Genomic DNA, 25726 nt, shown 5'->3' on the forward strand with positions numbered 1-25726 from the left:
CACTGATTATTTCTTAAAACAATCGCACAATTACCCAGAACAAACCACAAAGTACCGGAGCACTGACTCATCGTGAACTGTGGCTGAGGTGAATTTGTTTAACGATCCCAGTCGATGGCTTACAAACAAACCCGAGTAGATCATTTGCCTCTAGCAAAAATAGGTGTGTCTGCTGCTTCTCTGATGGATTTCTACTGATTACAGTTCAATCTCCACATTTAAGGCTTAAAGGTCACATAATTAAGTAGAAGTAATTGACATAATAACACTAATACTTCTTTTTTGTTACTGAGACCTCCACAGCTCCAAAGTTTATATAAAAGATGGCATCACCTTTTTAGTATTTTAACATTTTAAAACTGGACTTGATGGCATGAATCTCATACTTCACACTGATTGACTAACACTTTGATATTTTTGTATTTTACTAAACAAAAATCATGTTGCATACACGAGCAAGTGAGCTAACGCGCTCATGAGGAAACTGAATGCTGAGGTCAGAAATCCAAAGAGCCGAGGGCCATTTTCTCTTTGCACTCAGAGCAGTTGCCCCCCGCTGGTCATTAGAAATAATGCAGTTTTAAATTCCTCAGCACGTCAGTTCAGTTTAATCTGTGGTTTGCTTTAATCATGTGAAAGCTTGTTTTCATAGGCCTGCCTGTTCTTAAACACCGTACTCATTTTAGTTTATTCTGGGAATGTGTCTTTTACTACTGGCTGCTTCACAACTCGTATGTGTGTACTAGAGATGGCACGATACCACTTTTTTATGTCCGATACCGATACCGATATCATAAATTTGGATATCTGCCGATACCGATATGAATCCGATATAGTGTTTTTTAATCAACAAAACTGTTTTTTAAAATATCTTGCTGCATTTTGCAAGTCTGCAAGTTCATACTCAAGTTTAAAACAACAACTACACTAAAGCTATTCTGTTATACCTGTATACAAAAAAAATATTTCATAGTTCAGCAATACTGATCAATCTAATAAACTTAGACCTACACCATCCTCCCTATTCTGGTATTTTAAAGAGTACTTAGCGTAAATATTAAGCAACCTAACTAATAGGGTTCCAACTCCCAGCAACAACAAAAATAGATAAATAAAAAATAGGGAACCACCCCTCACGCTCCACCTCATGATGCTTAATCAACGTAATCAACCTTAATTTGATGCAGTGTGAAAAAAAATGCACAGAAATCAATTATTTTTCAAGAAATATTAAATAGATTCAACATCTTTCTTCAACAAAATTGCAGACTGCACAGATGGTACCTTCCCAAAGGAAAATGTACTATAGCTTACTAGGGTATATATATTAGACTTAATAGTCACTATATACAGTAATTGACTTCTATTCATTTTACATCAAATTAAAACTTTGGGTGTCAGATAATTATTTATTAAAAGCTCGACATTTTAAATGAGAATAAGAAAGAAAAGTATGTCTTTGTGCCCCCTTTTCCCTGTTCATGCCCTATCGGCCCCCCTGGCTAAACTTTGCTAGATCCGCCCCTGCACAGTTACCAGCCGTCAGCTACGTAGAAAAAGATCCTGGAGTAGAAATTAATATTAAATAAATTCTAACAACAGCTTATCAAGCTTAAACGTGCTGCTGTTGTTCAGCCGCTGGTTTGCTCTTTCTGGCGCAAAGTGGACCAAAAACAAACAAGAGAGACTCACGACAGAAAAGCCGATCAGCTGATCATTAGCAGTTTCACGATTGAAGTAGCAGCCGGAGAGCGAGAGGCAGTCGCTCGTTAAGCTTAACGTGGGAATGCTTTACAAACATTCAGAGATGGACTTACACACTTGCTTTACTTCTCTCGGGGATAACTTTGTCGGAGATGAAATGCCAGGTTGCTAGCGAAGCTCCAAATGCTATCCAGACCACCGACAGGTCCGGCATGCCACAGCTGCTCTATCACGTGATGCATACTGCTCCGACGTTCTGAGGCGAGTTACGGCGTGTTGCAAGTTTTGTGAGGTGCTTTCGTGATATTTAATGGATCGGATTACATTTTTTATTTTTCTCCGATATCCGATCCAGTAATTTAGGTCAGTATCGGACCGATACCGATACGTAATATCGGATCGGTCCATCTCTAGTGTGTACACGTCTATAATATCTTTAATGTGTCACTTTCCTTTAAATTGTGAAGCACTTTCCTACTGTGAATATATTTTTGTTGTGGCTGTGTGTGACATATATCATAATTCTTTAGGAAAAACCTTTCCAGTTACAGGGCAGCATCAAAACTGCTCTTTTATTGTCTTCATGTGTTCACTTTTTTGTGTTTGACTCCTTATGGTTGACTTGTCAGCCTGTGAAGCCACAGTTTGACTGAGCAATTTGTAGTCCTGCAGCACCACCTGCTGGCCAGATGGAGAGGCACTGATCAACTGATGTGAACCATTTGCTATATATGTAATTATTTATTAGGTTAAAAACGTCATTACGCCATTTTTTCATTATCAGACTGATGACAGTTCAGTCTCTGCTGCCACCTGCTGGTCAAACAATGACACAGCATGAGCTCAAAAGTACTGCGTGGTTGAAGGTTTCCCTGTTCTTTAACATTCAATTCTTTAACATTCAGTAAAGGAGGGTCAGCCAGACACTGGACCAAGGACTCACTGCTTAAGTATTAGCATCAGCAGGCAGCCCAAGCCACAGCTGCAGGATTTTCCTGCAAATTTGAGGTTATTTCCACAAAAAGAAGCAGGATGATATTTCAGAGATTTACGGTTTTGTTTTTCTTTAAATAAATCCTGCTGGTGACCACCGAAGAGGTTTTGGATCTTCCCTGAAAGAAATTTAATCTGAATGGTGATCTTGATGTTTTAAACCAGCTTTCTTTAGGGAATTTACTGCAAATCTCTGTGTTTTTAAATAGTTTTAAAATTCCTAAAATGAACTAAATCTATCAGGAAAATGAGAAGAAATCACAGCTTTGACATTATGTGTACAACAGGTAAACAGTGTTTAAGAGTCATCAACTGAAGTGTGGCTGTAGTCAGAGGGCTGTAGTTAACGTAGCAGACTGACAGTAGAGAAAGTGTCATGACTCATGAGGAAATAGATACTGGGCTATTCAGGAGAAATTTAAAAGAGAAGCATGTAAAATACCTTTTTGTTATAGGCTATAGGTTACAGATTATGTAACTCAGACAAATTTGTCTGAACTACATATGTGGCACATTTCTGCCTGCAGGTACAGTCACACCACCACCACGCCCCACAAACCCCTGAATTATCGACTCTTTGCGGTCTGAATCTGACGTTTGAAGCCAAACAGCCAATAAACAGATCACGTGTGGTGTGTCGGAGGGAATATTCATCAGAGTACAGAAATGTAATTGTTTGAAACTCACACCGAACCACTTAATCACACATTACACCCTCAGCTTCACAGATGTATAAATGCGAACTTGAATTTCTGCATAGCAAAGACAGAAACAGCAGCCTCTGATGTGTGGATGCTTTCATTCAGCTTGTTAACACTTTTTTTTATTCCCCCTGTGAAACATCACGAGGTGATGAGGAGAAAGAAAGTACAGCAACATTTACAGAGAGGCTCGGCATGCGTGTGCTTCCAGAATATGACTGGCTGGTTTATGGATGTCCGCCTCTGTCAGGTGTGCGAATGCCTCTTCCTGTTCAAAGCTCAAAGTCCAGCTGACAGACAGAGACAATCCACACAGCACCGCATACAACCACAAGAAAACATTTTTATTCTTTAAAGGAGGGATTTCCCTCGGCTGCACACACAGAGAAAGACGAGGAACAGTGGACACTTTGGGGAGTCTTTGAGGATCTGAAACATGGAACACTGAATCCGTCCTTACACATGGATTGTACCTGAAGACAGCAGCTTGGATAAAGTCTGAAATCACCACTGACTGGCGGCCATCTTGCAGACAGGTGTGTTTGAACAAACATGTCCCAGCAGATCTGAGCTGTTTAAACAGGACATTTCAGGTGATTTATTGACTGCAGGTGTCGTCAGACACGCATTACCAATAAAAACAAATCAAGTGTGTTCTCACTTTTCTGCTTTTAACCATTTTCAGAGTAAGTTGATGAATGAACTGAAATTATAAATACATAATTAAAGCAATCATAAATGGATGTATGCTGTATTTGTGTATAGGCTTTCTCTAAGAAGGCCTTTTCCCTGCAGGTGATTAGACGGAGCAGCTGTCCATCTTCAAAACAAAAAACAGGTTAAAGCAGGCAGCTTTAATTCAATTCAATTTCAGTTATACAGTACTTAATCACAGCAACAGTCACCTGACAGACTATACAATAATGCAGAGAAAACTATGAGCACTTGGCAACAGTGGGAAGGAAAAACTCCCTTTTTACAGGAAATAACATCAAGCAGAACCAGGCTCAGGTACGGGCAGTGGTCTTCCGTGACCATTTGGGGGTGACAGGACAAAGACGTGCTGTGGAAGAGAGCCAGAGATTACTAACAAGTAATGATTAAATGCAGATCAGATTCAGGATCGCCTGATACAGCGCTAACTAAACGCTTTATCAAAAAGGAAAGTTTTAAGTTTAATCTTAAAAGTAGAGAAGGTGTCTGTCTGTTTGGTAACATATTCAATAACAGGGAGCCAATGAAGAGAAGTCAGTAGTTCTTTCTAAGATACTGACATGTCCACCTGACTGTGGTTCATCTGCAAACATAGCGTGGATGGTGGCGTGACTGCTTTCTGTGATTCAGACAACAAATACAGATAAAGGTTAAAGTCAGGAACGATGGTGTGTTTTGTTAAATGTAAAGAAATGAGTTTCTACCCCAAGCAGTTAAAGCACATTTAACTACATTCACCCACTGACACACAGTTATACCTAATGGTCTCTCAAACACACACAGACAAGCATCAAGAGCAATTTGGTGTTCAGGATCTGACCTTCTGCTGGCAGGTCATTTGCTTTACCTCCTGAGCCACAGCTGCCTTTTCACACTGAATGGTGCAGTTAACTAAAATCCCTTGCTGTGTGGTTAATCTGTGTGGCAGGATCTATGTGTGTGGTAAACAAGTAAACAATCTGCCTTTTCTTCAGTCTTTGATGGCAATCACAACATTCATGTATGCAGCTCACTAACCAAGCAGTCCACCAGTAGCTCCTAGTGTGGCATTGCATCCTCTCTTCCAAGTCAAGTCATTTCTAGCTCCAAACACCAACATGGCGACAACCAAAACGCTCCAAAAAGCAGGTTATTTACAGTCTGTGCTTCAAGTTTTGCTGCTTTTTAGTTTGAGCTCAGCCTCAAGTATTTTATGTTGTGATCACATTTTGTCTCTTTAATCTCACTATAATGATGCATGCATATATGTAAGTCTGTATGCACCCTTCCTCCTTCTTGGACGGTGGGCCAAAAAAGCTTTGCACAAACATCGTCAACATGCAGCGGTTATTAACATCATCGCCCTGTTGTTGTGTGTGCTGGTAAAAATAATAATAATTCAATAAAAATTTACCTTTTTGTTTATTCTCAGTGTGAAGAGCTCTGCTGGACTTTCTCCTCATCCTGTGCTCTGCCACTGCAGCGCCCCCTACTGTGCTGAATGGATCCTGAAGCCAGCCGGCTGCCAGCCCAGGTCCTGGGAGAGAACGAGGCGCTGCAGCAGTTCTTCAATGGTGGGATATCCTCCTAACATTAGCAGCACGTCACCTGCGAATATCACAGAATGAGTGAAAGCCTGAGGTTTGGATTTAAGGGGTGGGTCGTTCTGTAAGAATCCGTAAGGATGGTTGAGGATTTTCCGGTGAAAGTGCTGATGTCTTTAAGCAGGATAAAATTCTCTTGTGAGGTGACTTTAAGGTTGGTAATGTGACAGTTCCAGGAACGCTTGATAAACCTGTTATTAAGAGGGTTGTATGGACTTCTAAAGATGAGCTTGGAAGAAGGTTTGGATGAGTTACTGGGAAGTTAAGATCCTCAATAAGGACAGTTCAGAAATTCTTAAGGATTTCTACAGAAACATTCCCATGATCTAAAAGAGTCCTGAAAATCTGAGCAGTTCATTGTTGTCTGTGAGTTTCATTTCATTTTAGCCTTCACTTTTAGTCTGACCCTAAAAATAGAAACCCACCAACTGTCAGTAGGTTAACTGGCCACATGTACAGTACCTTATCTAGTTCCATATTGTCACAAAGCTGATAAGATCAAAAATTATTGATCAGTGTGTGTGTAGGTGAACTTTATCACGTGTGAAACTGGATGTTATTCAACACCACTGATTATATCAGAGGGACTTTTGATAAATAATGGAACAAATTATTACGATGCCTCTGCTCTGCTTTTCTTTATTTTCTGTCATGTAGCTCATATACTTGTGATAAACATCACCAGAGTTTCAAATACTATTGGATCTGTTTGATGTCATAGAGAGCAGATATTCCTAATGCGGTTATTTCAGCCACACAGCTCTGCTTGTTTATGAGGGGCTGTCAATCAGAGAAAGATGGCTTAAACTGTAAGGCTGGCTGGAAGGATGGCTTTTATTGTGAACTGTGGATCATGCAAAACTACTGTAATGGAAGGATTAAAATCTGGAGGTGAAAATCTGAACTCTTTAACATTTGGTTTGTGTTTGTGACGACTGTGAAAATGTCGTTGTAATTTCCTCTGTGTGTGTGTGTGTGTGTGTGTGTGTGTGTGTGTGTTCAGGTCAGGATGTGAGCGGTGTGTTGGACAGCTCTGTCGCGGTTGACACGAGCATCCTGGAGCAGTACCTCAGCAACGATGTGGACCCCATCAGCTTGTAAGAGTCACCCTCAAAGACACATCGACACTTTGAGATCATGTTTTTCATCTGTTGCTCTTTTGGAGGTGAAAAGGGAGGTTTAAACATTTGAAATGTCCTTTAATGTGGATAGGAACCTTTTTTTAATACCTCTCTAATTTTGTACTTTTTTGCGTATTTTTCTGAGAGTGGCTTTGAGGTACAATTATCCGATTTTATTTCTGTCTGACAGCATGAACTCAGTTCTCCTCCTGTTAGGGTCATGACCCTACAGTTATGATGTAGGGTCTATAAAATGAAGTCCTGACTGTATTTCAATATTTTAATTGCCTGATAATCATTTGAATATATCTCAGTTACAAAGTTCACTATCAGGTGCAGAAGGTTTCCTCGTATTTTGCTGCATGAAACAGCTCATCCTGAAGCTGCAGAACTAAATATGAATATCATCATTTCTCCCTGGAGGAGATTCTGTTAGACAACAAACATTAAGTCAGTGTTCAGCTGGTTGTTATCACCAAAGGGAAGGCTGTAAATGCATAACACAATTAAACACTTATATTAAATATGAATAAGAATTGCTCTTCATGTTGTTTTTTTCCTCCCAGCATGCTGCCTGAGTCTCCTCCTGATTCGGGCTCAGAGGCCTGGTCACCTGCACAGATTCCAGGTACCATTTACAGACATCAGACATGCATTTTTATATGCAATATTTGCATTTTAAGAGACAACAAATTTCGTTTTTTCACATTCCTTTCTCCCATAGACCGCACGCTGACAAGAGCACTGGTTTTATTAACATTTGAAAAGCAAACCTGATCAAGCACACATGGTGACCCCTTTATAGCTATTCATAACTGAAATAATAATTACAACACCGCACAACTTTAACAGCCCCTTGAGTCTGCAGAAGCGTTCTTCACTTGTAATCTAATAATCTAGTACAAATTATTAATTCCAACAAGTGTAATCTTCCTCGTTATGTGTGAAAAAACTACAAACCTGTTACCTTGGGAGTGAGTGACTGGTTGCTCTTGTTGTGATGATTGTGCCAGCAAAGAGACCTCCCAAACATCAGGCATATGCACATCTGTGCTAATTGTTCAAGATATAAAAATAACAATGACTTGAGGCTCATAATAATCATGTTTTATCGCAAATAATTTATGAAACAAAAAAGCTTTTGTAAGACATTTTCTTCTCTAATCAGGGAACCTCCGCTACATGTCATCCTATTGGTCCAACCAGCCAACCACGCAGGAGGCATTTCAACCCACAAATGCATCTGCTGCTTCCTCCTCCTGTCACTTTAAGGGTCGACGGCCTGCCCCCTCCAACCCCAGCGAGCTGACTCATGATCAGCTTTGTATTTTGGGACTCACAAACACTTATATCAAGTCTGGGAGTCCACCTGCCCCTCCTGCTCCACCTGGACCACCTGCTCCTCTGCAGCAGCACCACACACATAACTCACCTGGACAATCACGCTATCTAAGTTCAGAGAAATACTCGCAATCTTACACCCCACCCACACCTCCTTCTCCACCTTTACCACCTTCAAACATCTATACCACAGCATGCACTGGACCAGGCTTGCTCCCAAATCTAACCACACCCTCTCCAACCCATATGGTGGGCTCTGCCTCCACACTACAAACCTGGTAAGCAGATATTCAGCTTTATGACGCTATGATGTCACAATGTGGTAATTTTATTTTACAATAGGTGGAATTGTTATCATGTAAATGACAGTCTGAATAAATAGTCCTAAAAGTTGACAGCAAGGTAACAGAAACCATGGGATACAATCCAAACCATAAAGATAAAGAAGGCATGGCATGTGTTTTAGAGACAGTCCTGAATTACTTACATTTTAAATCAGTTCTGCAATGACAGAGTGAGTCTGCAAAAGAAGGCTGAGAAAATATTCTTGAATCTAGACTGATTGACAGCCAGAACAAGTGAATGGAGTTTAATCAGTTAAAATAAATATTAAATTATTGTTGAAATGCGGAAAGTTTTTGACATTTAGAATTTAATCCCATTAAGTCACATGATATAGTATGCTACAGTTGCTATTGGTATACACAGAAGACTGTTATTGATATAAAAATGTGTGTGTACATATTATTGGCATAAAAATGCCACGAAGATGAAGCATGTAAAAAGGAAATAGCAGTGGACCTAAGATTAAGCCCTGTGGCACTCCATTGGAGCTTTGAATCTGTCTTCTCCTGTTTCAGCACCTTAGAGAGGAAAAAAAGGAGGAGATCAGAGTCTGAGGAACCATCTGCAGGAGTTGGCACCTCCAGCTCTGATGGTGAAGGAACTCATGGTGGTGTGGGGAGCACTGCAAGTGTTGGTGGAATGGGTGTGGGATCCTATCAACTACTATCTTGGGAACAGTACAGGCCAGAACAGTGGAGCACTTTGCACGACAGCAACTACCAGACACTGTGAGTCAAGGATCAACCCAGTCTCTTACTGCAAAGATAGCCTTTCTTGACCTACAACATGGTTTACCAGCATCACTGTGTTTTAGGTCTCCTCCTGCCTACCACGTTGATACAGATAAAGGCTTCAACTACTCCACAGCTGACGAGTCCTTTGTTTGCCAAAAGAAGAACCACTTTCAGGTCACTGTTCACATTGGTGTGGATGCAGAGCCACAGTACATCAAAACGGCCAGTGGGCCACAGGAAATCGACTTTTTCCAGATAAAAGTGTTCGGGGTAAAGGTGTGTATAGATTTACTTTCAGTTAGAGAAGGAAAAATAATCATGCAGACATTAAACATTAGTTTTAAATCAAAGGAGGTTTACATGCATAATAATACTCTATGAAAATGGTGAAACTCCATTGAGGGGCCAATGAACATTACATGGCTAAGGGTACAAGATAACTTCAGTGGGGTGAAGTCATCCTGTGCCCGTAGGAGAAACACAGCCTCAAAGTATTATGTTCCCACCTCCATTCTGCCAAACACAGTGAGTGCCAAAGACCTTGCAGGCGCTGCAAGATTTCAGTCCATTATGGTGTTTTGCTTTTAGATCATTAATAAACTCCTCACCTGCAGAGATGGGCAGTAACGCGTTACTTGTAATGCGTTACTGTAATCCGATTACTTTTTCCAAGTAACGAGTAAAGTAAGGGATTACTATTGCAAAAACGGTAATTAGATTACCATTACTTTCTCATAGGAATGCTGCGTTACTGCATTACTAAAACCGTTTTTTTTTCCGCGAGAATAATAATAATAATAATAATAATAATAATACATTTTATTTAAATAGTGCCTTTCAAAGCACCCAAGGACACTGTACAACAGATAAAAACTGGAAATATACACAATGATAAAAATAGAAGATAAAAGTTAAAACATACAGAAATTTAAGAATAGGCAATTTTAAACAGATGAGTTTTGAGGGTGGACTTAAAAAGAGAGAATGAACTAATATTTCTGAGGTCCGGGGGTAGGGAATTCCAAAGTCGAGGGGCAGAGCAGCTAAAGGCCCTCCCTCCCATTGTGATCAGACGAGCAGAGGGAACAGAGAGAGAAAGAGAAGATGAAGATCTGAGGCAGCGGGATGGGAGCTTCATCTGTAATAAGTCAGAGAGGTACGGTGGAGAGAGAGAATGAATAGCCTTGAATGTATACAGAATTATTTTAAAATGGATGCGAAATTTGACCGGGAGCCAGTGAAGTTGCTTCAGGATTGGGGAGATGTGGTGGGTAGAAGAAGTCCTAGTAATAATACGGGCAGCAGAGTTCTGGACACGTTGGAGCTTGTTGATAGATTTTTGTGTAAGGCCAAATAATAATGAGTTGCAGTAGTCAATTCTAGAGATAACAAGATTATGGATGAGAATGGCAGTGGCGTGAGGTGTGAGGAAGGGGCGGAGGCGATTAATGTTACGGAGTTGGAAATATGCTGCACGTGTAATATTATTGATATGTGAGTTAAAGGATAATGTGCTATCGAGAATGACACCCAAGCTTTTCACAGAGGGAGAGATAGGGACCAGCGAGTTATTGATGGTGAGAGAGAAATTGTTAATTCTGGATAGCAGTCGTTTAGTGCCAACCAGAAGAAGTTCCGATTTATTGCTGTTGAGTTTAAGAAAGTTGGAGGAGAACCAAGAATTAAGTTCAGCTAGACAGAGGATGAGGGAGGGTGGAGGAAGAGTAGAGTCAGGTTTGGTAGAGAGATAGAGCTGGGTGTCATCGGCGTAGCAGTGGAACTGAATATTATATTTACGAAAAATATGTCAGAGTGGAAGAAGGTAGATGATGAAAAGAAGGGGCCCGAGGACAGATCCCTGGGGCACCCCAGTGGATAAAGGAGAAAGCTGAGAAGTGAAGGATTTTAATTGAATGAACTGAGTGCGGTCAGATAGGTATGATTTAAACCAGGCTAGTGGAGTGTGAGAGAGACCAATAGAAGCTAATCTGCTAAGGAGAATGGGATGAGAGATGGTGTCAAAAGCTGCACTCAGATCAAGAAGGATAAGGATGGAGAGGAGACCAGAATCAGCTGCTATAAGAAGGTCGTTTGTTATTTTTATAAGAGCAGTTTCAGTGCTATGTAGAGGACGAAAGCCAGACTGGAACTGTTCGTAAAGGTTATTATCAGTTAGGTGAAGATGGACTTGTGAAGCAACTATTTTTTCAAGGATTTTTGAGAGAAATGGTAGATTGGAGATAGGACGAAAATTATTAAAGTTGTTGGGATCTAGACCAGTTTTTTTCAGAATTGGGGTAATAGCAGCAACTTTGAAGGAAGCAGGAACAGTTCCAGTGGTGAGTGAAGAGTGAATAATAGCAGATATGAGGGGAAGGAGAGGGAGTAAGCAGGCTTTGACGAGGACAGTGGGGATAGGATCGAGCTGGCAGGTAGAAGGCTTTGATTTATGGATGAGATCAGCAATATCAGCTAAGGATGGAAGTTGAAAAACAGAGAGGAAGTGAGAAGGGGGAGAAGTTAGGACAGAGAAGCTACATTGAGCATTAGGGTCCAGGTCTAAGTGTATTTTATGAATTTTATCAATAAAGAATAGCATTAGAGCATCACAGAAGTTAGATGAATAGAGATGAGCAGGGAGAGAATCAGGTGGCCTGTTAAAAGAGTTGAATAGTGAGAAAAGGGTCTTGGTAGAGTTCTCACTTGAGCAGACAATAGCAGAGTAATAAGCAGATTTGGTTTGACTAATACATTCCTGGTAAAACAGAACAGAATGTTTCATGACAGTGACGTAAGCGAGTGCCACGTTTGTGACAACAGCTGTGTGCAGATCAACAATGGATAACATATCGAGTACGGGAGAGAGTATGAGCGTGCAGCGTTTAAAGCGTGGAAATACTGACCTTATTTTGAGTTTGATTCCATAAAAAGTGACAAAAACATTAGTGTCCGCTGTGCGTGGGAAGAAAACTTCTTTTTACAGCGAAAAAAAACCCCCTAAACTTCCAAGCAAGCACCGAGTGCACTACGACGTAATGGGAAACTCACAGAGAAACTCGCGGATTCTTCCACTGATAACTGCGGCACACCTGCACCAGGGTACACCTCCGCCTACCCTACTCCCGCTTTACAGGTGAAAATAGAGCAAAAGGACCACTAGTCTTTGATTTTATTCATTTTCTGCTGTGTTTTACTTGCATCTGTTTGAAAGAGTGAGTGTAAACACACACACAAAAAAACTATTTTTTGTGCTGGAATGTGCAGAAATTAGGTTTAAATATTAAACAAATTTCTTCCAGTCAGAGAATGTTGCATATAATTACATTTTTGCTTGATGCATAAAGTTAAAAGATTAAAACTAATAAAACAAGTTTTAAAAAGAGACCTTTCCATTTGATTACATTTTGTATGATGGATTATGTAGAAAAAGTAGAATTGGGCTGAAAGACCTATCGCTTTATCACCTCTTCAGGTTGTAAATCGTGTTTTTAAAAAGTAACTAAGTAACTAAGTAATTAATTACTTTTGAAAAAGTAATCAGTAAAGTAACAGGATTACTTTTTGGGGGAAGTAATCAGTAATTAGTTACTGATTACTTTTTTCAAGTAACTTGACCAACACTGCTCACCTGTAGTTTTGGACTAAACCACCACCTTTCTTATGATCCATGAGGCAACCTCTTGCATGGAGCTCCAGACTGGACATTTGATGGTCATCTTCTATTTATTTGATTTCCAAATAATCACAATAACACTTGCCACCTTCTCATCAAGCTTCTTACTGATGCTCTTGGTAAATGGTAAATGGCCTGTATTTATATAGCGCTTTACTAGTCCCTAAGGACCCCAAAGCTCTTGTAGCTCATTTCTGCCGTGTTCAGGTCTAAAATCTTGTTCCTACCATTCTTTGACAGCACTTTGGTCTTGTCCACCCAATTCATACATGCAAATACTTAGTATGCTTTCCGACATTACTCATCTGTGTAATGTTTGTTTGTCTCCTTCTTATCAAAGCTGGAAACTCCAAGTCACCTTGTGACCATTGAACAATCTCAACCTGACCGCAGCAAAAAACCCTTTCATCCAGTCAGGTATGTAACAGTATTAAAGTCCATATTTTTGACCAGATACATATGACTTAACTACTGTAGAAAAGCTTTTCTTTTGCCTGAATAATGTTTGAGCCTTATTGTCTTCATGGAAGACAGTACAGTATGATGTACAGCAGTTCAATGTTTAAGAAAGCAGCTGGGTGTTGAAGGAGAAAAGCATTTTAGAGCATTCCATTTTTTTTTCCAACACTCCATTTTTCAAGACCAAAACTGTCTTATCCTGAATTCGATAAGCAGAAGACCTTGTATGGATTGATTTGATTTAGGCCTTTGTTGTCAAATTATTTAGCCTCTGGCAAGCTATCTAGACTACCAAATGGCAGATGATAGAGTTAAAAATGTGGCAAATACAGCATTTTAAACATAATGCTATCAAAACTTCCAGGGTCAGTCTACCCGGTGGCAAAATAACCAGAGTAACACTTGGCCGACTGCACTTCAGCGAGACGACGGCCAACAACATGCGAAAAAAAGGCAAACCAAACCCTGACCAGAGGTTTGTAAATGTATAAATATAAAAAAATTAATGAAGGCATAACAGCAGTAGATAACAATAATAATTGTTTGTGCTTATTCAGGTATTTTCAGATGGTGGTTGGTCTGTATGCTGTAGTCAAAGATGAGAGTTTTCCCCTGACAGCTTTGGTGTCGGAGAAGATTATTGTCAGGGTAAAAAAATACATTTATGAACCAAAAATTGATAAACCAATAACTCAATGACTGTATTAAAAAGTTTAAGATTCCATTAAAAATAAATAAATCTTTGCCACAGGCGTCTAACCCTGGTCAGTTTGAGACGGATGGGGACACAATGTGGCAGCGCGGAGTGGTGCAAGAAGATTTGGTGTGTCAGGGTCGGGTGGGCATCAACACCGACTCCCCTGATGAGGCACTGGTTGTCTGCGGTAATGCCAAAGTGATGGGCACCATCATGCAGCCATCTGACTGTCGCGCTAAGGAGAACATACAGCAGGTGAAAAAAATTTCATTATCTGAATATCTACATTATCTGAATATCTAAATGATGAGTTTTGTCCATTTGTAGCAGGTAGCTTTTTCATTTGTGGTTGATGTTCGACTCTCTAGTCTTCTGTAGTAGTATCTACATCAGCACAGAAATCTGTAGAATCTGAATCGACAGTTAAGTAGTTTTAGTATAATTAAAAAAGGCAATGTCTTAAAGACCACCACTGATATCTTTGGCATTTATTCAGTGGTTCAGCTGAATTCTGTTTGTCCTATTGTCCCTCTGACTTTACACATTAAAAATGACCAAAAATGTGTTCCTCTTTTTGCTTATTAGGTCGACTCTGAGCAGCAGCTGAAGAGAATTAATCAGATGAAGATAGTCGAGTTTGATTATAAACCAGAGTTTGCTTCCAAAATGGGAATAGACCACACCCACCAGACAGGTGCTGCAATTCATCATGCTGATCATACCATATGTTTGAATCTTTCTATTCTCCTCTGAGACGAGTGGCCCAATCTTGATGAAACGTTGCATAAACATTGCCTAGGGCATTGCGAGTGCCAACATCAATATGGTGTCTATAAATATTTTGTACAAATCCCACAATATTTATATATATTTATATATTTGGCAAATCAATTGAGCACCAAATTGTGACCTTACAACTGCATTCACCATGCACACATTTGGTGACAAGATGACAACAATGTGGTGATAAGAACACAACATTTGGGTGACCATCTTCATGTCATGAGACACTTTATGAAGCAACCCTTTGGGTAGCCAGTCGTCTAGTCTTGGGTCAAGCTCTATACACCAGTAAATTTACCCCCAAAAATATGGATTTTAATACTATAACAAAATAATATGAAAAATATATCAATATATATATATATAAAATATATATACTATATTTATCCATGTGTCTTCTGATATTAAGGTATTATAGCTCAGGAGGTGAAAGAGCTGCTGCCTTCTGCAGTGAAAGATGTTGGAGATGTCATCTGTTCTGACGGAGAGAAAATTAATAACTTCCTCATGGTGGACAAGGTAAGAAGTGCTTACATATGAATTTTGTGTATTGTTGCACCCCTAATATATATATATATATGTGTGTGTGTGTGTGTGTGTGTGTGTGTGTGTGTGTGTTTTGTTTTTTTACTGATACTCTACATTTATGCTACTCTTCAAATACAACCAAATTTAGGTTACTTTAGTGATTTTCAAATCTTACATTGGTTGCATGCACACACAACACAAGGAAAAAAAATGGTTGTCATTAGAAGAAACATTTAAGATAACATTTTGAAAGTATAATGGTTGCCTGACAACTACATCCTGCAGTGATCTTAGCAACCAGCACTAATGCCCTCCCTCTCCTCTTCCAGGAGCAGATCTTCATGGAAAATGTGGGCGCAGTGCAGCAGCTGTCAAAGCTCACTGACAACCTGGAAACTCGTATCAACGAACTTGAGGTCTGGAACCGTCGACTGGCAAAGCTGAAGAGTCTGACGGGTAGTCTACGATCCACTGGGTATTTACCTTCATCCATCTATCACTTAGTTACATCCATATGTATTCAGAGAATGACACTTTTTCACACACTTCTTGTGTGAAGAATTCAGGTTTGGGAGATTCAACAAAACTGTGTTAAGCTGCTTTCATACACAGTTTTCATTTTGTGAGGCTCAAACCGATAAGGATTGTTCTGCTTCGATAAAGATATTTTGCAGTTGATGACAGTCTGAAGTCTTGAAGCCATGCACATCACCAAATGCTGTGTCTATCAGGGAGAACAGCCCTAGCCATGGAAGAACCACTTCCAGTGGTATGAGAAAGCATTTGACCCCTTCCTGATTTCTTAGTTTCAGCATATTTGCCACACTTGTTCACAGATGTTTCAGATGATCAAACAAAATCTAATATTAGGCAGAGTTAACCCAAGAAATTTTTTGATGCATGCCCAATCATCCAGGTAAGGAAATGCCTGAAATTTCATTTTGTTCATCTGGATGTTGCGTTTTCAGTGGGAGAAATGTTTTGTCACTCATCCAAGTGAATTCTTCAGTCTTAAATTGAAGTCGTCTTTCTATTTCAAGAATTCTTGAAAGAGTAGCGTAAAATGGCTGACAAGTATTTTTGAGTATGATGGGACAATCTTTGCACGCCTATATTTAGGCAGTTCTGCCATTCTTCTTTGTAGAACCTCTCAAGTTTCATCAGGTTGGATGGGGAGTGTTGGTGCACATTTTCTGATTTCTTCAGAAATGTTTAATGAGGTTCAAGTCGGGCGCTGGCTCGGCCAGGACTTTCACAGAGTGGTCCTGAGGCCGCTCCTTTGTTATCTTGGCTCTGTGCTTAGGGTCGCTGTCCAGTTGGAAGATGACCCTTCACCCCAGTCCAAGGTCCAGAGTGATCTAGAGCAGGTTTTCACCAATTCTCTATACAGTGCATTCATCTTTTCATTACTCCTTTCTAGTGTCCCGCTTCCTGCTGCTGAAAAACATCTCTGCAGCATTACGCTGCCACCACTACAGTAGAGATGGTTTTGGCCAGGTAATAAGCAGTGCCTGGTTTATTCCAGAAAACACTTGGCATTCAAGTCAAAGAGAATTTTGTTTTTCATGGTCTGAACATCCTTCAGGTGCCATTTACTGAGGAGTGGATTCTGTCTGGCCACTCATCATCATTGGTGGGAGCTGCAGAAATGATTGTCCTTCTGGAAGGTTTTCCTCTCTCCACAGAGCAACAAAGGCTCTCTGTCAGAGTGACCCTTGAGTTCTTGGTCACCTCCCTGACTAAGGTCCTTCTAAGCCAATTACTTAGACTGGCTGGTGGTCAGCTCTAGGAAGAATCCTGTTGGTTCCAAACTTCTTCTGTTTTTGAATGATGGAGGCCGCTGTGTTCACTGGAGATTTCAGTGTTGCAGACCTTTCTCTGTACCAATTCCCATATCTGTGCCTAGTTACAATCCTATCTCAGAGGTCTACAAACAATTTCTTGGACCACAGGTGGACTCCAAATGACTTACAGAAACATCTGACAGATTATCAGAGGAAACATGATGCACTTGAGCTCAATTTTGAGTGTTATGTATGTACTTGTAATAATTGTATTCTTTATTTTTAACACATTTGCAAAAATGTCAAGCAAACCTTTTCCATTCAACTAAGTGAAAGGGTTTGTCTTAGCAAACCTTCTTAACTGTTACATTTATGAGTTCAATTTCACAAGTTGTTGAATGCTAAAATGGATCAAAACAGAATATTACAATATCATAAAATGCATCCTTTAAAGGAAATCTAATATTTAAAAGGATGCATTTCATAATTTCTCTTAAAATAACTCCATTATGGTTATGTCTAAAGGCAGAGTCCTACTACAAAGTATATAGCACCGTGGAAAATGACTCATGAAGTCTTTATTGCAACACTACTGTACTATATCAGTGCAAAGCACAGGTCAAGGACAACTGAGATTCTGAAGGCTACTGTGGGTAACACTGAAAGGCATTAATAGACAAGAAATCACCACAGGTAACAGATGATATAACATCCAAGGGATCAGTTACTATAGCTTTAGGTCTTATCTTGGGCTAGTTGAAACGCATCTTAAGAAATGTATATAGTACCTTAAGCCGATATCCCTGTAGAAAGTTGAAGGACTGTCGTTCACCTCTGTACAAAATAACCTCTTAACTTTGCTAAATGTCATGGATAGACTCATCACTATTCAAATAAATATAGTTTATTGTTATAATCTTGAAGGAGCTCTATCTTCCATCCTTCAAGAAGCATGTGGAGGGATGGATTTCAGGAGCAGGAGTAGAGTTTTAATTTTCTTCCTTTTTTTGGGAAAATTTATTCTGTGATTTGAAAATGAAGCAGTGTTTATGTTATTTCTAACAGGAGACCTCAGAAACACAGCAGCATGTCGACAATATCAATACCTGATGCATGTAAGACTGAAAAAGTGCAAAGGGAGGAGAAAAGTCACAAATACAGTCGGTGCCTGCGGCATAAAGTCTTCCAGATAAGCGTCTTCGCTCTGCTGGCCACTATGGCTTTCTGGTGAGATATGATGTCACTTAGAAATGATATGTTAAATTAAGAAAGAAAGAAATTCTATTTTGTAATGTGTTTGTGTGTGCAGTGTCATCTCCATCACCACTCTATACCTAGTTAACGTGAAGGAGGAAGATTTTGGAACCATTCCTGGAAACAGGTAAACAATAACAGCTTTCATAGTGATTCCTCGTCACTGAAACAGTTCCAGATCACCATCATTACATATGTTGTTTCAGATACACTAAGGCAGTGGTTCCCAAACATTTTTTGCTAGCCCCCTCCCCCTGGTCACGTCATGTGCAGGGCATTTTTGTTTTTGTTTGTTTGAAACCTACTGTGCATTTATTTGAATACTTCCAAAAGAATCATTCTCAGGCTGGTTAAACTTCCAGTGGATTTTAGAACTTTCACAGAGAAAGTAATGGAAACCACACCATAACAGATCAATAACTATCCTCTTGTTGTAGATAGGTCATCTCAGAGATTCGCGTGAGATTCTCTTGGCTGTTCTGATTGTTTTTGATGCATTTATGCTATATGATGACATTTGTCTCAATATGGACATTTATTGAGAAGAAGTCTACCCTCTTCTCTTACGTTAGCCTTGCCATTGTTCCGTAGCCACCAGGTAGCCTCATGTGTGAAATGGCCCTTAACTAACCCTCCAAACATAACTGGTATTTTGTTTTTTGTCTTCATTTATGTCCATCGTCACAGAAATGCTGTACAGTTTAGTTATTTTATACATATTTTGGTCAGAACGTAATATATCATCTTCAAATTTCTATTAGTTGGCTAGCTTCCTGATAACTCTACTTCACTTTGTAAAGCAAAAAAAAATCCTAAATATCCAGACTTTATTATAGCACCAGGGGAGACAGCCACACTGATCATTTTATTGGACTTAGACTATTTTTAAGTGTCAAAGTTTGTTTGTTTGGCAAGCTCCAGCATTATTTACCCCTTGAAATGACAAATGAAAATGAAGGGTGCTAAAAAGTTCTGAAATGTAGTACTTGTTAGCTTGTCTCCATTATTATTGTTATGTTAACCAACAAGTTTTATGTTTTTGTGTGTTAGTAATACTACTGAGACTCCTCTGCAAACCTCATCATGGACCAGCACAGGTAATGTTATGCCTTTTAACACTGAGTCTAAAGCCAAAAGGACAAAGACAAATAATGGTGTAAATAGTATTATAAGCATTTAGAGATCAGATAGAGACCTAAATACACTCACCTAAATACTCGGATTCAATTATTTCAGAGCTTTTTCAGTGCTTCTGAATTCCAATAGCAGTGGCAACAGAGAAAACAAAGTAATAATACGATAAATCTCTTCCAGTCCTGCCAACTGGTAGTCCTGGCCTCTGGCCCCCTGCTGTGGACTTCTGTGATCTGCTATACTGTGATAAGGTGTACTGCTGCCCTTCATCAACAGAGGGAACCACTAACTCAAACATCAACATCTCCAAATCAACAGAAATACCTGTTATGAAAGGTAAAGTTATTTCACTCTCTAGTTCTTGCTTACGTTAAAAGAAAATTTCATCATAACTGATTTTTGGTTCACCATTTGATATTTCTGCTCCTCAGAAAAAAACATTGAAGATTTTTATGGACAACTGAAAAGTGCTGGAGACTGTGAGTAAAATTTTATATAGTTTCAATTCATATATTAAAGTTATTGAGAGATCTTTGACTGATTTTAACTTAGAAGGGAAAAACAAAGTGTTATTCAAAAGATCCTTCAACAAGGATTCATGAAGCCTCACCTCCACCAGAGATACTAGTACCCCAGCCTAGGCCTGGGCCTGGCAGTGGGCGAGAGCTCGGTTTCAGAGCACACCGGGTCTTAATGCATGCAACTCCTCTGGGTTCAGCATGAATGCACCAAATGGCTCAATCCTCCTCTGGTCCCACAGGAGGAGCCATAGGGGTTTAATACTTTGTGGACTGATTGTAAGCAGATGCCTTGGTGGATCAATCTTCAGTTGCCAAAACTGGCTATAGGGACATCTGTTTAAATAGTTCGGGTTTCTGATCCTATCAGTATTACTTAGAAGGCAAACAGAGCTTGGATGGAGTCAGGGAGGAGACCCTCCCAGCTCCAGCTGCTTTTCAGTCCCGCTGATGCCGATCGTGTTCCCTCTGAAGGCCTGCTTGGTTGCGTGGCCTAGCCGTCAAGCCCTCCTCCTTCAGTCCCAATGTTATCAGCAGCTCGCCTCTAATCCATGCATTTAGTAAATAACTGGATTTTTTATGCTTTTTTATGCTAATCTTGAGAGGAGAGAGGCTGGCCACAATGCGTTTATCTCTCTTCCATGTAGATGTACTAGAATAGGAAGGAAGCCAAATCCTTGAAAGTTATAATCTTACACAGCAAAAATGAGCAGAGAAAAAGCCAAAAAATATACCCAGAAAACCAATATAAAACCAATTCGTGGGTCCACAGTGTTTGGGCGGTGGTTGCTCTTCTGCCATCTATTGCTGCAATATGTTACTTAATGTAAGAACTAGAGTAAGAACAACACCAAATGTTCCTAGGAGCCATTTTTTACATTATTTGCCCACATGTAGCCTCCTCTCTCTCCTCCCCTTTCTTGATGTCCATGACATTCCTTGTGGTTTTGGGTTGGGGAACAGTCTTTTGGGCAATAACAGTGAGACTTGGAGTGTGAGTGCCCTGCCTGATCTGAACCTGATTGGCATGAGGTTTCATAAGTGCATGTAGCAGCAGTATATACTGGGTCACAGGGAAGATGATGCATTGCCTAATGTTTCTAGTCCACTAAAATAAAGGATGTTTATTACATGTTAAACTTGAACCTTGAATTCCTGGACTTGGATTTTTGATGCTGTTTCTGGTCATAAATTTCATAATTTTTCATTTATCATCATTTACTTGCATGAGAACTGCAGTCTGAGTGACACCAGTAATGCTCCTATGATTTTCTTTGTTCTTTTTCTTTAAAAAAAATAAATAAATTATACATCTGTTTTTCTGTTTCTATCAGGGACGAACACCACTATCCACTCTATCACGATCAAAGAAAGCCAGCTGGTGATTGACAGAAAATACTGCCTAAGAGACGAATGTGGGTAAGTAGAGAAAGCGAACATAAACACACTGTGATTGTATGCAGGTTATAGACTGTTTAGTATATTCTTCATTTGATAACACTGCTGTAAAAAGGGTGTTTCAGCTTTTGCGAGCTTGTTAAATAACCAGATTCACCATGAGAGCCAAATAAAGTGGACTTTGTCCCAATATCAAACATTTATGGGTTAAATCTCATCCTAAGCCCATGGCTCTCCAAGTGCAGCTCGTGGGCAAATTGGTGGCCCTTGTTTATTCTTTGTGTGGATCGTGGGCGTAACAAAGAAAGAATGCACTCCCAAAATCTTCTTTGGCCACTCTACACCTTTGAGCTGTCATTTTAACTATTGCCTTTATTTTCAGTGGTCACGGAATATGAATATGAACATGTAGAGAACCACTAGCAAAATTTAATTTCAAATCTCGTAAATTTTAATTTTAAGGAGTTCCTTGTTATACTTCTATCACCAGCAAGTTGTAAAAAATCTGCTGAGGTTTTCCTATGTCAACATTTTATTTCTATGGCGCTTGCCAACTGTTATTTTATCTGTAATGCTTGTGATTTTGATATATAATTGCTTGTAAGGTGTCCCTGAGTGCCTTAAAAAGCATGCACAAATAAAATGCTCTTATTATTACCTTTGCTGTTGCAGAGTTCTCCCATAAAGTTCACTATAGGATTCTTTGAGAGTCATGTCACTCTCTTCTAAAGCACTACGTTAAATGTCTTTATATAGACTCAATTATTGCAAAATAGTTCCACAGTGAAAGTTTTCACACCTTTGTGATGTAACTGTCTCCATCTACTGGACGTCCTTCTTAGATCTTTAGCAAGGAGACACTTTTGTAAAAAGAGTGAGAAGACTGTGAAAAGGTAGTTTGTTGTAAGAGAGATTTAAACTTGAGACAGTAAAGTTCTGCGTGATTTACATTTATGTAAATCATATAAACTTAAATGATATTTTAAGAAAACAGGCTGCAGTAATGCTTGACTGTGCATGTGGAGTGGATGTCGATGTCAAAGTCAAAAAGACCTTTAATCTTAAATGCCAGTAAAATCTCAATTAAATTTTGGCAGGTCCTCAGTAATGATACATGCTACCTCGTGCTATTAATTAAATATGTAGTAAAAATAAATAACGTTATACTTCTGTTGTTTCCTTTAAGCCCCAGTCGATACATCTTCAGAGTTCCTGTCAGTGAGTTTGTTCCTGTCAACATGAAAGTAACCCTGCTCATGAAGTAAGTATCCTAATATACTCACACATGCTATTAAAACATGTATTATTAATATTATTATTCTTGTTATTCTTATTATTATTATTTATATTTAAGCTTAATCTATTCCCTTTTTATCTGCTAATGTTGGAATGACACTTTAGATTTTCAAATGCCAATTTACATGCGACATTGAAATAAATTGACATAAATGTTATTTTCTGTTTGTGTATATAAATCTGTGTCTGGTTTATGTAGCTCTACAGAGGAGTTGGTAGTCCATCTGTGCAATTTTGATGAGTCCACAGTCTGTTCTGCTCAGCTGGATATCAGCGCTGTGTCTGACAGCAGATACCCATCAAATACACAGGTCAGAATCAATAATCTGTTTCCCTAAACGTCACTTATATACAGCATGCAAGTATAAATGTAAATGTAAAAGCTTCACACAAAACAATAGGATAATTAACAGGGTTTTTCTTTATTTGTAAGCTGAGCTTTTATCTTCTTTAGAACATAAATGCCATTTTTAAAATAAGGGAATCTCCTCGTTGTTTTTCATTAATTTAAGGCTTTTTCATCTTTAAGAATATAAGTCAATATTAAGTATAACTTCTTATCATTTACATGAAATTTGAAAAAAAAATGTTTTAATAGATTAAATTCATCCAGACTTTGGAACTTAAAAAAAAAATAAAAAAGTAGAATGGTGTGCTCTAATTCATGAAAATTAAATATATATATATATAGATATATATATCTATATATATATATATATAAATTATTGTTTACTATGTCTATGTTATAAATATGAGACAATACAGAAATGTGTTTAATATCTAATTGTTTACTGTGACGCTGTGTATTAAAACACAAAAGCCTGTGTGAAGATGCAAATTAATGGATCATTTTTCATCGTTTTTTTTGTTACATTGCTGGTCAAAATCAATCCACCCATTCATCAGTTTTCTTCCATTTATCAGGCCTGGGTTGTTCGGCAGTTAGGCAGAAATTTGTTTTGAGGGTCGCTGAGGTTCCAGTTCACTAACTCAGTCACTGTGGCAGTTAATAATGCAGGAAGTGTGGGCCAATCACTGATGAATAATGAATGTGTGGCAGGTTTTCTTCACAGTGGGATGACAACATGCTAATCACAGTAACACTTAAACCTTGATATACAGAGGACTGTCCAGAAGACCAAACATACGAATACTTTGTCATACGTTTACATTTATGTCGAGGTTTTCTTTCTACTAAGTGAGTTTTGAGGCATGAAATGAATCAGTCCTGATTCTGGAATAAAAAAGAAGAAATAAACTTATCTGGATCTGTGAAACTTACTTTGAGTGAATTTTCAGCCTTGTCAAAGTAATTATCAAGGGCAGCGCTGATGAAAATCAACCCAGCTGTAGAAATCGTTTGATTTTGCCCTTGTTTTAAAGTTAAATACTAAGTCTCTTAAAAACTATATTATATTTATCAAAAACCATTTAATTATTCTCAAAAATTAAGTAAAGCTTCATCAATAATTCAGAATAATTTCGAACTTCTAACTTTGGGAATGAATTTAGTTCATTTGGGGAAGTTTGAAGCCTTTTTCTTTCTTCTAATATGAAGTGATGAGTTTGGCTTATCTTCTTAAGACAAAATGAGAATTTTACTAATATTCCTTCCAATCTTACAAACATATAAAATCTGGGGTACTTTTAGCACTTCGGTATCAATTGGCCCAAATGTCACAAGCCAGACTTCTTATGGTTCATGACAAGTGTAGTGTGGGCATCTGTGGCCCATGCTACACTTGTCAAGGAGGAGAACTGGCAGATGAGTTGCAGCAACCAGGCTCTTAATTGCTATCTGAGTAGGTATGGCCATTTTTCACTTTTATGGGCTAATTCCCCAAATGAGCAAAGAAGTGATCATGATAACATTCATTCAGAATTAGCTTCAAATAATTGTTTTTCTGACCTTAATGTGACATTTTTTTACTGTTTCCATTGAAAATTAGAGGTTTTGCTGAATAAATAGTAACTGACCTTTTTTGGCCTTTTTTCGGCAGGGGGAACATGAATGGCCTCTTCATGTGGCTCGCCTTTATCAAAGCTGGTATCACTTCCGCTCAACAGTGGCTGTAAGAAACCAAAAATTATTAATTTTTCTTCTATAAAAGACCTACATTTCACTGGTTATGAAACCTTAAAGACACACAGTCCTCTTCTTGCTGCATGAACATGAAAACACTATTTAAACAATCCTCACTTTTACTAAGAACATTGATGGAAACATTAGTGTTATAAAAACATTTTATTTTATGTTGCCTGTCATAGAAATTTTCATTATTGATGTTATTTATATAAATATTTTCACAGAAACATGGATCCTACAGACTGTTGGGCTATAATAATGTATATGCTTATCAATATCTTTCTTCAGGGTCAAGCAGACTGCAGTACCAACTATCAATACGCAGGGGCGCTCTTCACAGACTACCACTTCTACTTCTACAGACACTGCACGGAATTTTAGAAACATAATTACAGACAAATTACAAAAACATGTTTATGGAAAATTTGCTTTATTTCTGCAAAGATGACAATTAGAGAAATCCAAGTATGCTCCAATCACTTCTGCAAGTTTTTATGTTTGGTTGTTTTGTTTTGGGGGGTTTCGCGGGGTGGGGTGGGGGATGGGGGGGCAGGTTTGTTATTCTAGAAAAATGGCTGGTTAATTAAAAAAAAAACAAAAAAACGACAAGTTGAAAACATTAACTTTGACGTTGTATTATTTAATGTATTTTACTCATATCTTTGTTTTGTGCTAACTTTTACACAGACTGGCAAACATGGAAATGCCAAAAATAAAAAACATTACAACGACCCATCTTCCAATCAGAGAGGGGGAGTCAGAGATGGGATTTACTGTGACTGCAGTTCAGACAGGATAAGTGTAGGCACACATGCGGGGATCATCGAGATTTAAAAAAAAGTATATTTCTGCCATGTGAAAATTTGTTTTTTATATGCAT

The 25726-nt window shown here is 38.8% G+C and overlaps 1 protein-coding gene across 1 annotated transcript; it reads left to right on the forward strand.

Annotated features, from left to right (window-relative positions):
* Positions 1-3695: 3695 nt before the first annotated feature.
* Positions 3696-25358, forward strand: myrfl (myelin regulatory factor like). The gene is made up of 24 exons (XM_085251694.1): positions 3696-3934; positions 5524-5665; positions 6699-6792; positions 7383-7444; positions 7985-8435; positions 9018-9230; positions 9317-9512; positions 13250-13326; positions 13733-13843; positions 13926-14016; positions 14120-14320; positions 14651-14759; positions 15258-15367; positions 15706-15851; positions 18226-18387; positions 18470-18541; positions 19465-19511; positions 19729-19884; positions 19980-20027; positions 21401-21485; positions 22651-22725; positions 22960-23071; positions 24761-24832; positions 25135-25358. Exons 2-24 carry the CDS (start codon positions 5593-5595, stop codon positions 25225-25227), a joined length of 2856 nt encoding a protein of 951 aa, XP_085107820.1. The 5' UTR covers positions 3696-3934; positions 5524-5592; the 3' UTR covers positions 25228-25358.
* Positions 25359-25726: the final 368 nt, after the last annotated feature.

Source organism: Mchenga conophoros, linkage group LG17 (genome assembly GCF_057382185.1).
Source record: "Mchenga conophoros isolate Kocher_MC1m ecotype Shallow Benthic linkage group LG17, M_conophoros_male_GT1.1, whole genome shotgun sequence".
In the NCBI taxonomy this organism is placed as follows: Eukaryota; Metazoa; Chordata; class Actinopteri; order Cichliformes; family Cichlidae; genus Mchenga; species Mchenga conophoros.

What these genes read in the sequence shown, in the direction of transcription:
- myrfl (XM_085251694.1), top strand. Translation starts at nt 5,593, where the DNA reads ATGGATCCTGAAGCCAGCCGGCTGCCAGCCCAGGTCCTGGGAGAGAAC. An exon ending in GATGTGGACCCCATCAGCTT is followed by an intron (nt 6,793 to 7,382) that starts GTAAGAGTCACC and finishes TTTTCCTCCCAG; the next exon opens with CATGCTGCCTGAGTCTCCTC. An exon ending in GGTAGTCTACGATCCACTGG is followed by an intron (nt 15,852 to 18,225) that starts GTATTTACCTTC and finishes TATTTCTAACAG; the next exon opens with GAGACCTCAGAAACACAGCA.